The 13,014-nt window shown below is 44.8% G+C and overlaps 1 protein-coding gene across 2 annotated transcripts in view; it reads right to left on the bottom strand.

The window, feature by feature from the left end:
* The window catches only part of RIN3 (Ras and Rab interactor 3), a 56,963-nt gene that overhangs the window by 38,704 nt on the left and 5,245 nt on the right, over positions 1 to 13,014 (bottom strand). The window contains exons 2-3 of one of the 2 annotated variants that reach the window (XM_046942421.1): positions 10,148 to 10,212; positions 2,719 to 2,905 (exon numbers count right to left, since the gene is read on the bottom strand). In XM_046942421.1, the coding sequence (XP_046798377.1) occupies positions 2,719 to 2,905; positions 10,148 to 10,173 (213 nt within the window). In that variant the 5' untranslated portion in view covers positions 10,174 to 10,212. The remainder of the gene's footprint in view (positions 1 to 2,718; positions 2,906 to 10,147; positions 10,213 to 13,014) is intronic. The other variant, XM_421327.8, reaches the window with a different exon arrangement.

Here is a 13,014-nt window from a genome sequence, read left to right as displayed (position 1 = left end):
CGTCCAGTCCCCTGGGTGAAGCTATGAGGCCAGACCAGGCTGCTTAAGGTTTCCCAGGGCAGAATTTTGCACACTTGTTTTTGTTGTATTTTGTAAATTTCCTGCCAGCTCCAGCCTCACAGTTTGCCTGTGTGCCTCTGGATGGTAGCACCCCTATGGGACCAGTGAAATAATGCCAAAAAAAAAAAAAAAAAGGAAGAAAGAAGAAAGAGAAACAAAGAAGAAAATAAAAAGCAGAAGAGATGAAAAAAGAAAGAAGGATAAAGGAAGAGAAAGAGAAAAGAAAGGGAAAAAAAGAGTAAAGAAAAGGAAAAAAAGACAGGAAAAAAAGAAAAAAGAAATAAGAAAGAAAAGAGGAAAAGAGAAAAGGAAAAAGGGAAAAAGGAAACAAGAGGGAGAGGGGAGAAGGGGGGGGAGAAACAAACATATCTTGTTCTTTGCATTGCATGAGCTTCCAAACTGTGCTTCTAATTAGAGCTCATTGTCAAGGATATATTTAGCTTGTACCTTGAAACTGCAGATACAAAGTAATCTGTATCCTTATCTGTTCTACGATAGTAGCTTGCAGCAGAAAAGAGTCAAAGCGTGTTCATTAAAATGGAATTAAAAATTGGGCTAATTCTAGAGTCTGCATATTAATATTAGAAATAAGTTTGAGCTGATAAAATGATTAATCAATTATAATGCATGGGAAATCTGCCAAGAATACACTAATTTCTTGAAAGAGGAATTAAAAAAGAACTTGTCTTGAAGCTGAGACCTTTCTCTGCATGTCTTCCAGTCATAGGAGCATCTCATGTTGCTTTGAAACAACCACGCCAAACACACGGACTCGGCGCAGCTTTGCAACTTCATACAGTGCTGTGGTCTGGGCCTCTGATACTCCAAAGAGTTTGAGTCTCAGGCTCAGATCCACTGACAGCGCAGAGGAAATCCAAATAAATGCACAACAAAAAGGTGCATGACTGAGGCATGGCTATTTCTAATGCTCCTACCTTCTACATAACAGAATTTATGCACTTAGGAGCCATGGAGGCTCTCCTTTCCCTGGATCTTACCACCTGTGTGGTAGAACAGCCCCTCTGGCACACATCAAAAGACTACCATGGCTTTAGGTCTCAGCACGATCTCCTGTCACTTTGGTCAAGTATTTAATTTGAAATTAAAGAGAAGTGAAACCTGGAAATGAATCACTTCTGTTTTTTGATCATTGAGCCTGGTTGCCATGGCTCCAAAGGCTAAAATTGGACCTTGGATTCTAAGATGAGAGGAAGGTGGGCTTTACTGAGCTGCACCTAACCCTGCTGCTGCTCGGATCAGAACTGGAACACCAGTGAGCCTCTTCCATTTTCACTGGGAGAAGTGTGGAGCTGGTTCAGCTTCAGGTATGCTGTGGGGAGCAGGCAGGAGAGCCAAGACAGCACCAGCACATGCTGTCCAGTGCAGCTGGAAGCCTACCCCTGCTGTGGGGTGCTCTGACATGCCAGCTTGTCATCTGCCTGTGCAGAGCCACAGCCAAAATCATGCTGGAGGAAGGTGTGAGGAGGTGCAGCCAACCATATGCAGGGGTGCACCAGGCCCAGCACTGCCAGCCGGGCAAGGACAGGGATTGTCCTGCTCTGCTCTGCGTGGTGCAGCCTCACTTTGAGCACTGTGTGCATGTCTGGGCCGCAATATAAGGACACAGAAGAATTAGAGGGTGTCCAAAGGAGGGCTAAGAAAGTGGTAAAATGTCTGGAGGGCAAGATGCATATGAGGAACACCTGAGTTCCCTTGGTTTGTTCAGCCCAGAGAAGAGGAGAATGAGGGGCAGCCTACAGCTCCTTGCAGGGAGCGGACTGTTAGAACAGTTTGTATGCAAACCTTCCAACACGATTCCTCAGCCTGGTCTAACTGCTCACTTGCTGATACTCTCATCCACTACACTCTTTGTAGACCTCCTGCATCCCTGATGGCTTCACACACAAGCAAAGGCAGCTCTTCCTGTTCCTTCTCTCTACTTCCCTGAGCCCAAGCTACAACTGAGAAGTCACAGTCCTCCTGTGCTCCCTCCACAGGTAATCCTAGTGGGATTAATTCTGGGGACAGAGGCTAGTGAAGAATGCTTCTTTCTGCCCGCTCTGTGCCAGGCCAACATCCACTCAAAAAATCTCAGGACCTTGGAGATCTTTATGACTTTCCTCAGTCCTGATTCAGCCTTGTCTGGGAAGCTTTCCCTCTTGCAAAGTAAGGCTCTTCCTTTTCCTTTTCTTTTCTCTTCTTTTCTCTTCTTTTCTTTTCTCTTCTTTTCTCTTCTTTTCTTTTCTTTTCTTTTTTTTTTTGTTATGTATACCATTTATTCTTAACATTTCTATCTAGAAATAAAATGTAAGCAGAGCTGTAGGTTAAATACTGCAGAAGGCCAGATGAGAGGGTGCCTGCAGAGAAGTGAACCCAGGAAAAGCCAGGCACGGGTACCTAGTTTTACGGTGAACGGAATAGCATATTGTTTCATGGAGATGCCAAGTAAATAAAAACAGACAAAATGTCTCGCTCCCCAAAGCCACTAAGTTTGTCTTGTGACACTGTGAGTGGTTAAAGCATCAAAAGGTAGTGGAAACAGAGAGTGTAAATTGCTAAATATTTGTGCTTCCACATGAAAAGGAGCACTGCTCCCCTAACCAGCTCCCCCAGGGGCAGGAAATGTGGTCGGCTGCAATGAAACCACTTTGGACTTACCCCTGCTGCTTCTTTGCCAAGAATCGCTGCAGCTCTTTCCTGGTTCATGTTCAGCTGAAGCCAGACGGGGCAGGTCTTGATAAGTTTATCAAGGATGCTGATTCCTGACAGCGAGAGGCAGTTTCGTAGGGAAGTGGCCTGACAGAGATGTGTCTCTTTCCCCTCTTCGCTGGTATTGCTGCTGGGGCTGGAACACAGAAAGGGAGACCCTTGTAGAAGAAGAACTGCAGATGGAAAACTTCGGGGGAGAAAGGACTGCAAACACAAACACACAGATACCACACACCATACACACACACACACACAGGGCCCTGCAGACACAAACACACAAATACACACACACACACACAGGGCGCTTAACATCCAGAATGCTCCTTGAGGGGCATCAGACAGAAGATGTCTCATTTTGATAGAGGCAGACTGGGCACAAGGCAGATAGCCCCGACAGATAAACCTCATCTCAGTGAATATGGCCTCAAGCTAGTGATGCACACTGCCTTTCAGACCACAGGTTTGCAGAGTGCTTTCTGCTGTGACCTGTGGGTTTCAGCTCATCTGCCTGCCTCGTCTGAGCAAGGTACCAGCAGCTCTCACTTTCTAGCAGCCCTGCTCTGCACACAGCCAGGCTGCCCTCAGGTAATCTGCAAAAAGGCAGACCAAGGCATCTGTCTCAGTGTTTAAATCAGCAGTGAGTGCTCCCTGCTCACACTGCCGAGGCTGCGCTGGTCGGAGCGGCTGGTGGCCATAAAGATGGATGTGTCCCTGCCACTGGTTCTCAGCTACGTGCAAGACATAAGAATACTGAAATTCCACTGTTGAGAATACTAACGATGTGGGACGTGCTGTCCTTTAGATTCCCGTTCTGATCAGAGAGACAAGGAGTTAATTCTATTCCTTTTTAGTCCCTATGGTTTAATGGCAAAGTGACATCAAATGCTGATTTCTAAGTGTGGCACTGGTTCCACAGAGCATTTATACGTGTGCTTAACACACTGCAGCCAGCAGGACTACTGTCAGGTCTGGTCTTAAGATCTCTGCTGGATAAGGCTATGGATTCACAGATATGTGCTCATCATTCATGTAACTAATTGATTTTAACAGTAAAGAGAATGGAGAGGACGTACACACAGTAACACGTTTTCTGCACCAGTTTTGCTGCTTTCATGCAAGAGCTGGAAAGAGCAGGACTCACTTTTGATTTGCTGTTATTTCAAGACTTTTTCATTTTCCTTTTTTTTTTTTTTTTTTTTTTTTTAAGATACAGATCTTAAAGCAGTGCATTTAAAATGAGGTCAGACTTGAACTACTGAAAGAGTTCCTTCAAAGGCTTAATGTACCACAGCATGCCTACCCCAAAATTCACTATTTATAAAAATAGCCTTTCAAATCCCCAAACCAACGGTGAGAGCTTATTTTTAGTAGTTTTTTTCTTAGAAAACATATCTTCCTCTGCAATCTCAATTGCTGATTCAGAATATTAGTCCACACTCTTGACTTTAATCAGTTCATTTTCAATGTCAAGGCAAAGACAACAATATGAAGGAGAGAACTATCTCCCGTTCTTTAAATATCAAGCACTTAAAAAAACCAAAAAAGTGAAATGCTTTCTTTTTGCTTGTGATAAAAGTCAGTCTTGTCACACAGGTGAGGAAATTTCTTTTGTACGTGATAGAACATGATTTTATACAGTATAATCGGAGCAAGCAGTAAAACAGTGGAGGAGAGCTTTCAGAAGGAAACTTGTTTCGCCTCTTGCTTTTCTTCTCTTTCAGTAGAACTAAAGGAAACATCTAGTAACCATACAGAACGAAACGTGCTAGATGGCAACATTCATACGAGGTGATGGGAAAGAAGTAATGAGCTGAAGGACAAGAAAGGTAAGATATAGAGAAATGCTCCATAAGGCTGTCATAGGAAGCTGCTCCCTATATTAGTTATGCAAGTGTGAATCTGATCGTGCCAACCATGTGTGAAACCCAGGGCAGAAGGAAGCTGGTGCTGGTAATGCCCTACTACGTCAGCAGGAGGTGACATGCATTGAACCAGCTCCAGTGATGCTGAACTTCATTACCCTTTAATCATGAAATGAGAAAAGGACCAGCAAAGCACCAATACTCAGGAATACCATCATCTGGTGGGAATCAGCAAAGGGTATCAAGCAAAGGCTGTGAAATAACCCAGAGCAGCTCAGACTTGGAGATGAGCTCACCCATGGCCTTCCCCATGGGAAAACCCAGCTTTGATGTGGGCAGAGGCACCCACCCTTCTGCCAAGTGCATGGCCTGGTTGGGCTCCTGCTCATAGCACCAATGGCAGCCAGAACAACAGACCTGTGAGGCAAAAATAGCAGAGCTGAACTCACAAAGCCTGAGGCTGCATATAGGGCTCATCGTCTAAGCATTAGAGAACAGATGAGAAACAGAAAATCATTCCAGACTTGACCTATAGAAAGAAAGTTGAACTTTCAGAAAATATTTGTGTTAATACATTGCACGGTTTGAATGTGGGGATTTTCAGTGCAGATAATTAAAGGCAGTGGATGAGGCTTTTTGGCAGAACAGGAACTCAGCCTTTAGGGGGCCCTCAGGGAGGAGATTCCTTCTGGGGGGAATCTGCCCCTCATAATCCAGCCCAGCAAAGAAGGAAGGATGCAGGCTGTGATACCTGTGCAGGAACATCCCAGCAAAATGGAGGCTGTAATAAAAGGGAAAGGTAAAAGGAGTAATTAATGGGGTCAAATTAAAACAGAGAAATGCCAGGCTAGACGCTTTCTGACAGTGAGTTAAAACAGATGATGGATAAGTTCTCAAGAGAAGGGGGAGAGAAATGCATTGCCCCGATCTCTTAAAACACCATGTTTAGAGCACTAGCAAACACCCCATAGAGCCAAATCCTGTGCTGGTTAAGAAATAGGAGTGAGTGACTGAACAGACCGATTTCAGCTGTAATGCTGTGACCCATAACACACCAGCTGATGCAGTTACAGCACCAGGCTTCTGTCCTGGGTACAGCTGTCACAAAGATCCAGAAGCCAGGCTGTGGGAGCGCTTAATCCACCAATTTAATCTGGCTCTGTGGTAGCTCTGGTAGCTGCAGAGAGAGGAGGGAGCGTGGGCAGCTCCCACGTTCTTGCTGTGCTGCCAATTGAAGGGATTAGCGGGGCTGTTGCAGTGAGCAGCCAGCCTTTGCTTATTTCTCTCACTCAGAATTCACTCGTTGGATGATTTCTAGGCTCACAGTTTCAAGAAATAACACGGTGTTTGGCTAACTCTCTCCTCCTTCTCCTACCAGCCCAGAAAACCCTCTGACTGATACAGCTGCTCGCTTCTATTATGCATGATGTGAAGCTGACTCTAGAGCTGCGGGCTCTTCATTTCTTTATTGAGTTCTTACTGCAAAGTATTTTGAAATCTTGTAGCCACTCTGCAAAATGAACTCAGCCGGGACACAGGAAACTGTGTGTTGCATACTGATTGGCAACACAGACTAATTAATTGCACAGTGATTATATTCACACACCTGCCCCAGTTTGGCAGGAGGAATCAGGTTGCTAGGTTCTAAGGAATCATAATGACAATGGTGATTTGAATTACTGCACAGTGACTGTGCACTGAAATGACGACACCATCGTGGCTCATTGCTTTAGAAATTAAGAGCCAGACCTGCCAGCTGAATAATCCTAGAAATCATCAGAATTGCAAGGGGATATATTCCATCAAATTTCGTGCAGGTCTGGGCATGCCTTTGCAAGGGACTTCAGAGAATGTTGCTGATGATTGCTGGCACCAAAGTCTTCCTGGCTGCACTGTGTAAGCCTGGTCACTCCGCACTGCCCAGGGGCAGCTGCAATGCACAGGAGCTGTGTGCAATAGCAGTGGGAGCTGTCAGATGAGATAGGTCACCATTTCCATCCGCGTGGATGTATGGAACTTATGTGGGAACTCCGCAAGTGCAGCAACGCTCTTTGCAAGGAACACAGGAGTTGAAGGAGGAAAAGCTAGAATCTCCTGAAGCAGACAGACCAGGCATGGTGGAAGCAGACAGACAGCACTGGTACATCCTGTGGCTGAAAGAGAGAGCTGGGAACAAGAAGCTTCATGGAAAGCGTCAGACAATGGTGCTGAGATTACACAATTACAAAGACTGAGAGAAAACCCACAGCCCTTTTTATACCGTGTGTCATAACCAACCCAGCTGGACTCAGTTACGGCGCTCTGCATCACTGGTGATGGAAACACATTACTGTATTCCTTTATTTCATAGTCTCCTTCATGCTGAAAAGAGTATGAAGTTCTGAACCGAGCCCATCAGAGAAGGAGTTGTCAGAGTTATAAGAGAAGCAGCAAGAAAGTGCACTAAGGTTTCCTTAGCTAGACCCGTGCTACGTACATTGCTACCCATTCTTGGTTTAATGTTACTTCTGGTTAAATAGAATCATTAATAATCCTTATTCTGACAATGGTGAATTCATATGCTGTTACTTTCGGTTTACTGAGGAGGGAGGAAAATTATGCAGTGCTCAAGCTAACAGACGTAAGTCTTTATTTTACTTCTATCTTAGATGTGGTCATTTCTCAATGCCTTCCTTTCATTCTCATAAGTCAGCCAATCTTTGCCTCTTTGATCAGTTCAGATCAAAGTAACCCAAGATGGAGGAGAGAGATTCATTTAATTTATGGGCCTGGCTTAGGTGACCTTGCTTAATTTTTTTACCTACTTCCCAAAAGCTGACAAAATGGAGGTCGGGATCCAACTTAGAACTTCTGGAGATATTTCACCACAAAACAGAGTACTGAGAAAGTGAGAGGGCCAAAAAGTGACCCACGGAAAGTCCCACAGCACAGTGAGTAACCTTATCCACCAAAGGCTGACATTCAGACTTTGCTAACTTTTTTTCATGAAAGAGCCATCAGACCAGACACATGTCAAACAAACAAACAGAAAACAAATGCACAACACAATGAAACAGCCAAAAAGCAGCGAGAGAGGAAAGTTCTTGAGCTGATTGCCACTCTTCAGTTAGAAATAAAAAATGAGTTTCGTAGTGGGTTGGCAGTGGATGAAGAGCAGCTGTAGGTAGGTAAGCAAGGTACAGGAGGTTCCTGCATTTCACAGTCCTAAGAATTGGATAATGGAAGTGATGAGGTGCTGAGTGTGTCCTGTGAAGCAGGCTTTGCCCCATACCTTGCAGAGCGCTGTGTTACCGGTCCACCTTGGTATTGCCTGCATAGCGCAGGAAGCGGCGCTTCTCAAACTGTGGCCTGCGGACCGCCTGTGGTTGGCAGAGCACTTCCTCTTGCTCACTGCTCTCCTCCTTTCCACTCTAGCTTTTACGTCCACTCTTCATCCGTTTGGTCTCTGACCCAAAGTTGATACCCTGCATGTCCCAACCTCCCCACAAAGCACCTTGCTTAATAGCCACAGTAGCAGCTGTTCCAGCTGCCAAAAGGTGAAAGGTATGGTAAATTCCCTCATAGCTCAGCATTCATCTCTGTTCTCCACTTACTTCATTTTCTAACACCCTCAACTTCAGCAGTGAAGGTTTGCACCTTGCAATTAAAGGCTCACTTAAGTAAGCTCTTCATTACTCACCAGGGATTTCCCAACTGCCCACCACTGTGAACACCAGCACAGGCAGACTGCAGGCATCCCCCTCCCCCAGCTCAATCTCACCTGGACTCAAGTGGAGCAAGTCCTAGCTTGTCTGAGAGCTCTGCTGGTGGGCACAGAGGGATCAGGTGTGGAAATGCGCACCTGAGGTTAAATCACTGGGCACAGAAATCAGCAGAGAAGGGATCACAAAAATGAGGAAGTACTACTATGCTCCATTGGTGAGCAGTGTAACCACTGATGTGCAGTTGGAAGTAATAGATGTATCAAACTATCAGCTATATGCAGCCGCAATGAAGCGGTGGCAATATCCCTGTCAGAGCCTCTGGTTTGGCCCCATCAACAGCCTTGCATTGCTGGAGCCTTATAAGGAGGGAGGTGTTCGTAAATGCTTGATAAGTTACTGCATTCACTATGTTTCCTAGGTCCTTAGGTCTGCCTCTCCATTGCAAATGTGATTATGAAGTTATGTGTGTATGTCAGAAGGAAATGCATGTTCACAGGAAAACCAAACAAAATGTGAATGAGTTCACATAACTGCTAGTACCCAGCTCAGCTCTACTAGCAAACCAGCAGCCCCTCACTGACAGCCATGCTGTGGGCAGGAACAAGATAAATACAAGCATAGAAATTCCCTAAAGGAAGAGGCCTTTCAAAACCCTTCTTTTCCTCAGCCCAGCTGTTTCCTGCATTCATGAATGTAGGAATGAACACAGATGGCATATGGTGCATGTGAGCATCACAGGGAGCTCGGGCTGATATATTCTACTGGTGTAACATGCCTTGTATTTCACTTACTAATTTTACTGTTTTCTTTACGTAACCTTGCACACAAACTTCTGCATTCAACAACTGGTCTCAAAATATCTTATCAACTGTCTTTCTCTTCAGTCAAAACACGCATTCCAGCCTTAGCAAATTACCCTGGTACAAGGTTTACTGGCCTTCTCCTTACTAACAACAGAGAGCAACTGTCTAAAAGATAAGTCTTTCTCCTCTGTATTTGTAATTAGAGGTCTTGAGTTATTTGTCTTTTGCCTGTTTCAAACCCAAATAATTCTCTTAGGAATTTCATCATATCAGCAAACCTGAAGATTTTTCTCTGTGTGCAAGCAATGGAGGATAATTGGTGGTTCTGCAAGGCACTTTTGCTGCAAAGAAAAGAGCTTCTGAAATGCAGGCGTAGCCAGAAGACATTTCTGCCAAGGCCAGAGAAACCAAAGAAAGCAAGTTTTCCTTAAGAAAAGCAGTTGCTAGAGAATTCTGCTTTAACTTCTTTGGAAAGGTTTGAGAGGTGCAGGAACTAGAAATAAATGTTTGGAAGAAAAGAAATGATTCTCTAAGGTGTAAGAACAAAATAAATTCAGCAACCTTTCCCACTCTGTGGTGTCAGTGCACTAGAAGGGCCCTGCAGAGACACCACCTGGACAGATGACTTTCTTCCATGGCTTTCAGATACAGGTGATGTGCTGGGAGCTCAAAGCACCTCCTCTTTGACTGCAGGGCCATGGCTATTGATGGAGGTTTCACCTTGCTCTTTCCCAGCTCACCAAGCCAGGAAGGAAAAGGGGAATGAAAACCCTGGGAATGTTTTTTTCTGTATTGCATTCAAAGAGGGGAAAGGGAAATGGAAAACAAAGGAGACTTCATTAAGAATATATTGTAACATGGCTTACATAAAACCACTCTGTTTCAAACACTACATACAAAAAAAGTTGCATGACAAGTCAGAGAGAAAAAAACCTCCAGCCAAAATATTAAAAGTTATACAGTATTATAAATGCCGTAAGACAGTTATAAAAGCAATGGCTTTCCTCACCTTGTGAGTGGATTTAGTGTAGACATGAGACACTTGAGCAGTCTTCCCCTCTTCCTAGGAAAGACCTGCAAATGTTTATCTCAGTCATGATTTGCAACTAGAAATGGCCATTTCATCGAGGGAAATAAATCCACTGAACTTTCACCATGCAGCATCTCAAGGAGCAGAGCAAAGGCCTTCAGAGGCGCAAGATTGGTGCTCTTCTTGTTGGGTTAAAGGCCTTCAAACCAGTCAATCAGTCACTTAAACACAAATATTCATATTTTGGGTGAGATTTCCTTCCAGCATCAGCGTGAATGCCTTTAAACACCTGGTGCTGTTTGTAAAACAAAAATCTAAACCTATGGACATACTCTTTATCCTTTCTTATCCTTATTCCAGCACTTCCTTACTCCACATGTTTAATTTTGATTAGGCACTGGAAAATAGTGTTTACTTCTTGCTTTGTGATCTCTACCTGCATGACCCAAGGCTGTGCCATCACAGCAGTTAAAGACTGTTGCCATAATTATGTCCTCAAAACATCCGTGCTGCGGCCACTCTCCCCTCCCAGCTGCCATTCATGTCTGACATGAGGCGTGCAGAGCCTTGTGCTAGCCGCAGCTCTCTGACCCAGCTCCCTGCTTCTTGTCTAGAAAGGTTAGCAACAAGATCCAGTCAAAAAGTATCTTGTCAGATAAAGCATTAGGATGGGAGCTCAGTACAGAACTCCTCAAAATGCCCCATGTTACGTTTGTCCTCTGGACAGGAAGGAAAGGGACCCAAAGCCAACCTCTTTCCTGTCTGCTGATTCAGCAGGAGAAGCTCTGAGCTTTGCACAGTGCCTTTTATTTTCCGTGGAGCGTTGTGAGTGACAGATTCCTTGGAGAGAACTCAAGGAAAAACAAAGGAAAGAGAGAAGGGAGAAAAAATTCTTGGCAAGCAAGATGAAAGGTTGGGCCAGGTCCCAGGCTGTCATTTAGCCAAATATGTGGGACAGCCTTCCTTTGCCTGCTAGCAAGTCTGCTAGCAATTTGCAGATCAGTGTTGCAGGTAGCCAGCAGAGCTGTCAGTCTCCAGGCACTGCTATTTTTTGGTCTCCGTTTCCTTGGTGAAGTTTCCCAAGCAGCACACAACTTAACCCAGCTCACGAGGGGCAGCAGCTGCTTCTCGTTCTGCCAGAAGTTGGCTTTCTCCAGAGGGCCACAGGAGGAGGGTACCTGAGCTGTGCAGATTCCCTGCATTTGGCAAGCTTTCCCCAGCATCCAAAAGGCTGACTGTATTTAGTTGTTTTTAACAGAACACTTGAAATTCCCCAATGATTCCTTACTCTTGCAAAAGCAAGTAGAAAGTACCAATTAACATGGTCAGGGGATTATTTCAAGTAGCAAGACAGGTCTTTCAACCCCACCAGAAGTAACATTGCCCCACAGACCCTGAGGAACTCGAGAGCAAATACCGGCAGCCCCAACCCTTGCAGGACCAGATCTGAGCCAGAATTGCAGTCCCACATCAGAGAACAACTCTGAGGGCATGGTTTCATGTTCCTTCAAATCCAGGGCAATGGCAGGACATTGCTGAAGGCGCAGTCCCCTTACCCTACTTGAACATATTCCCATCACTTCACTTTTGTTGCTCCTTTTGCCTCAGACTGAGAGGCTGCGTCACCTCTAAGGACATTGGTTCAGCGTCCTAATCCAGCAGAAAACTCACCCACCAAAAAGGAAAGGCTTCCTGAGAATTGGATTCTGTTTCTGGCCTTACCCCAAAACTTAAAGGATGGTCTGGGGAAAGGCCAGGGCTTAAATGCTTAACTACAATCCGGGGAACTGGGCTACAGAGTGACTATAGCCAAATCAGCTCGTGCCTCAGTTTCCCTTCCTTCAGTAGCTGTAGTAAATATCTATCTTTGAACGGCTGCTGAGAGGATTAACATTTAGGAAACACCCGGTTTATACCAGCATAAACTCTCTTTATACATACAAGTGCTTTATGTTAATCATACAATGTCATTACGACCAGTGAAAACATCTTGCCCATTTTAAAGGTATCAGTAATGCAGAAAGCAGAAATCCTTTACTCAGACAAAAATACACTCCCTGTTCAGCTGAATGGTGATGGAAAGTTTGGGAAAGGCACACTGCAATGTGTATGCATACATTCATCTGTTTGAAAAGAGCTACATTCTTTAGCATTCCCTGGCTCGCGTACATCTAATAGAATAACTATTTAGGAAAATGTGACTAACATAACTAGCTATGCAGTGTTCACATCTGCTACTCCTTTGCTGCTCAAGTAATCATCTTCACTTGCAAAAAAGATTTATACTATTTTGGGTGCAGGCAAAGAGGTGCTAAGCACTCCAAACTTCTTGCAGCTGAAACCCCAAGGGAAGCATTACCTTAGCATCCCCACTCTGGCAAGATATTCTGACTGAGGAATCCCATTTCTGGAAGTGGGTAGAATTACCTTGGGTAGCTCAGGGAGGTACAAAACAGTCAGAGGAAAGGCTTGTAGCTACACTATTTACCATATTGGGCGATGCCTGTTGCTCTATTATACTTGCACAGTACATAACACTGCTTACTTGACCACAGCTGCTTTGCAGTGCTATTTATCCTGTACTCATACACACATACACGCACACAAACTTCACAGTCAGAAACACCAGCTGAAAGCTTGCCTTGTCCCTCTGAAAAGCAAGCACCCAGCAGCCTGAGATGGTTTTCTGTCTCAGCTCCTCTCCGCTGGAGTTGCTCTGGACTGACACCAGCACACAGCTCAAATATAGCCACGTGCATGCTCGTGCTGTAGGGATTGCCAACAACAGGGAGAATGGGGTGGGACGACTGTGGTAAAAAGAGGTAAAATCATCAAGGAAGTCTTGA

Source organism: Gallus gallus, chromosome 5 (assembly GCF_016699485.2).
Source record: "Gallus gallus isolate bGalGal1 chromosome 5, bGalGal1.mat.broiler.GRCg7b, whole genome shotgun sequence".
NCBI lineage: Eukaryota > Metazoa > Chordata > Aves > Galliformes > Phasianidae > Gallus > Gallus gallus.
The sequence above is the reverse complement of the archived record's forward strand: the minus strand, read 5'-3'. Positions and strand labels throughout refer to the sequence as shown.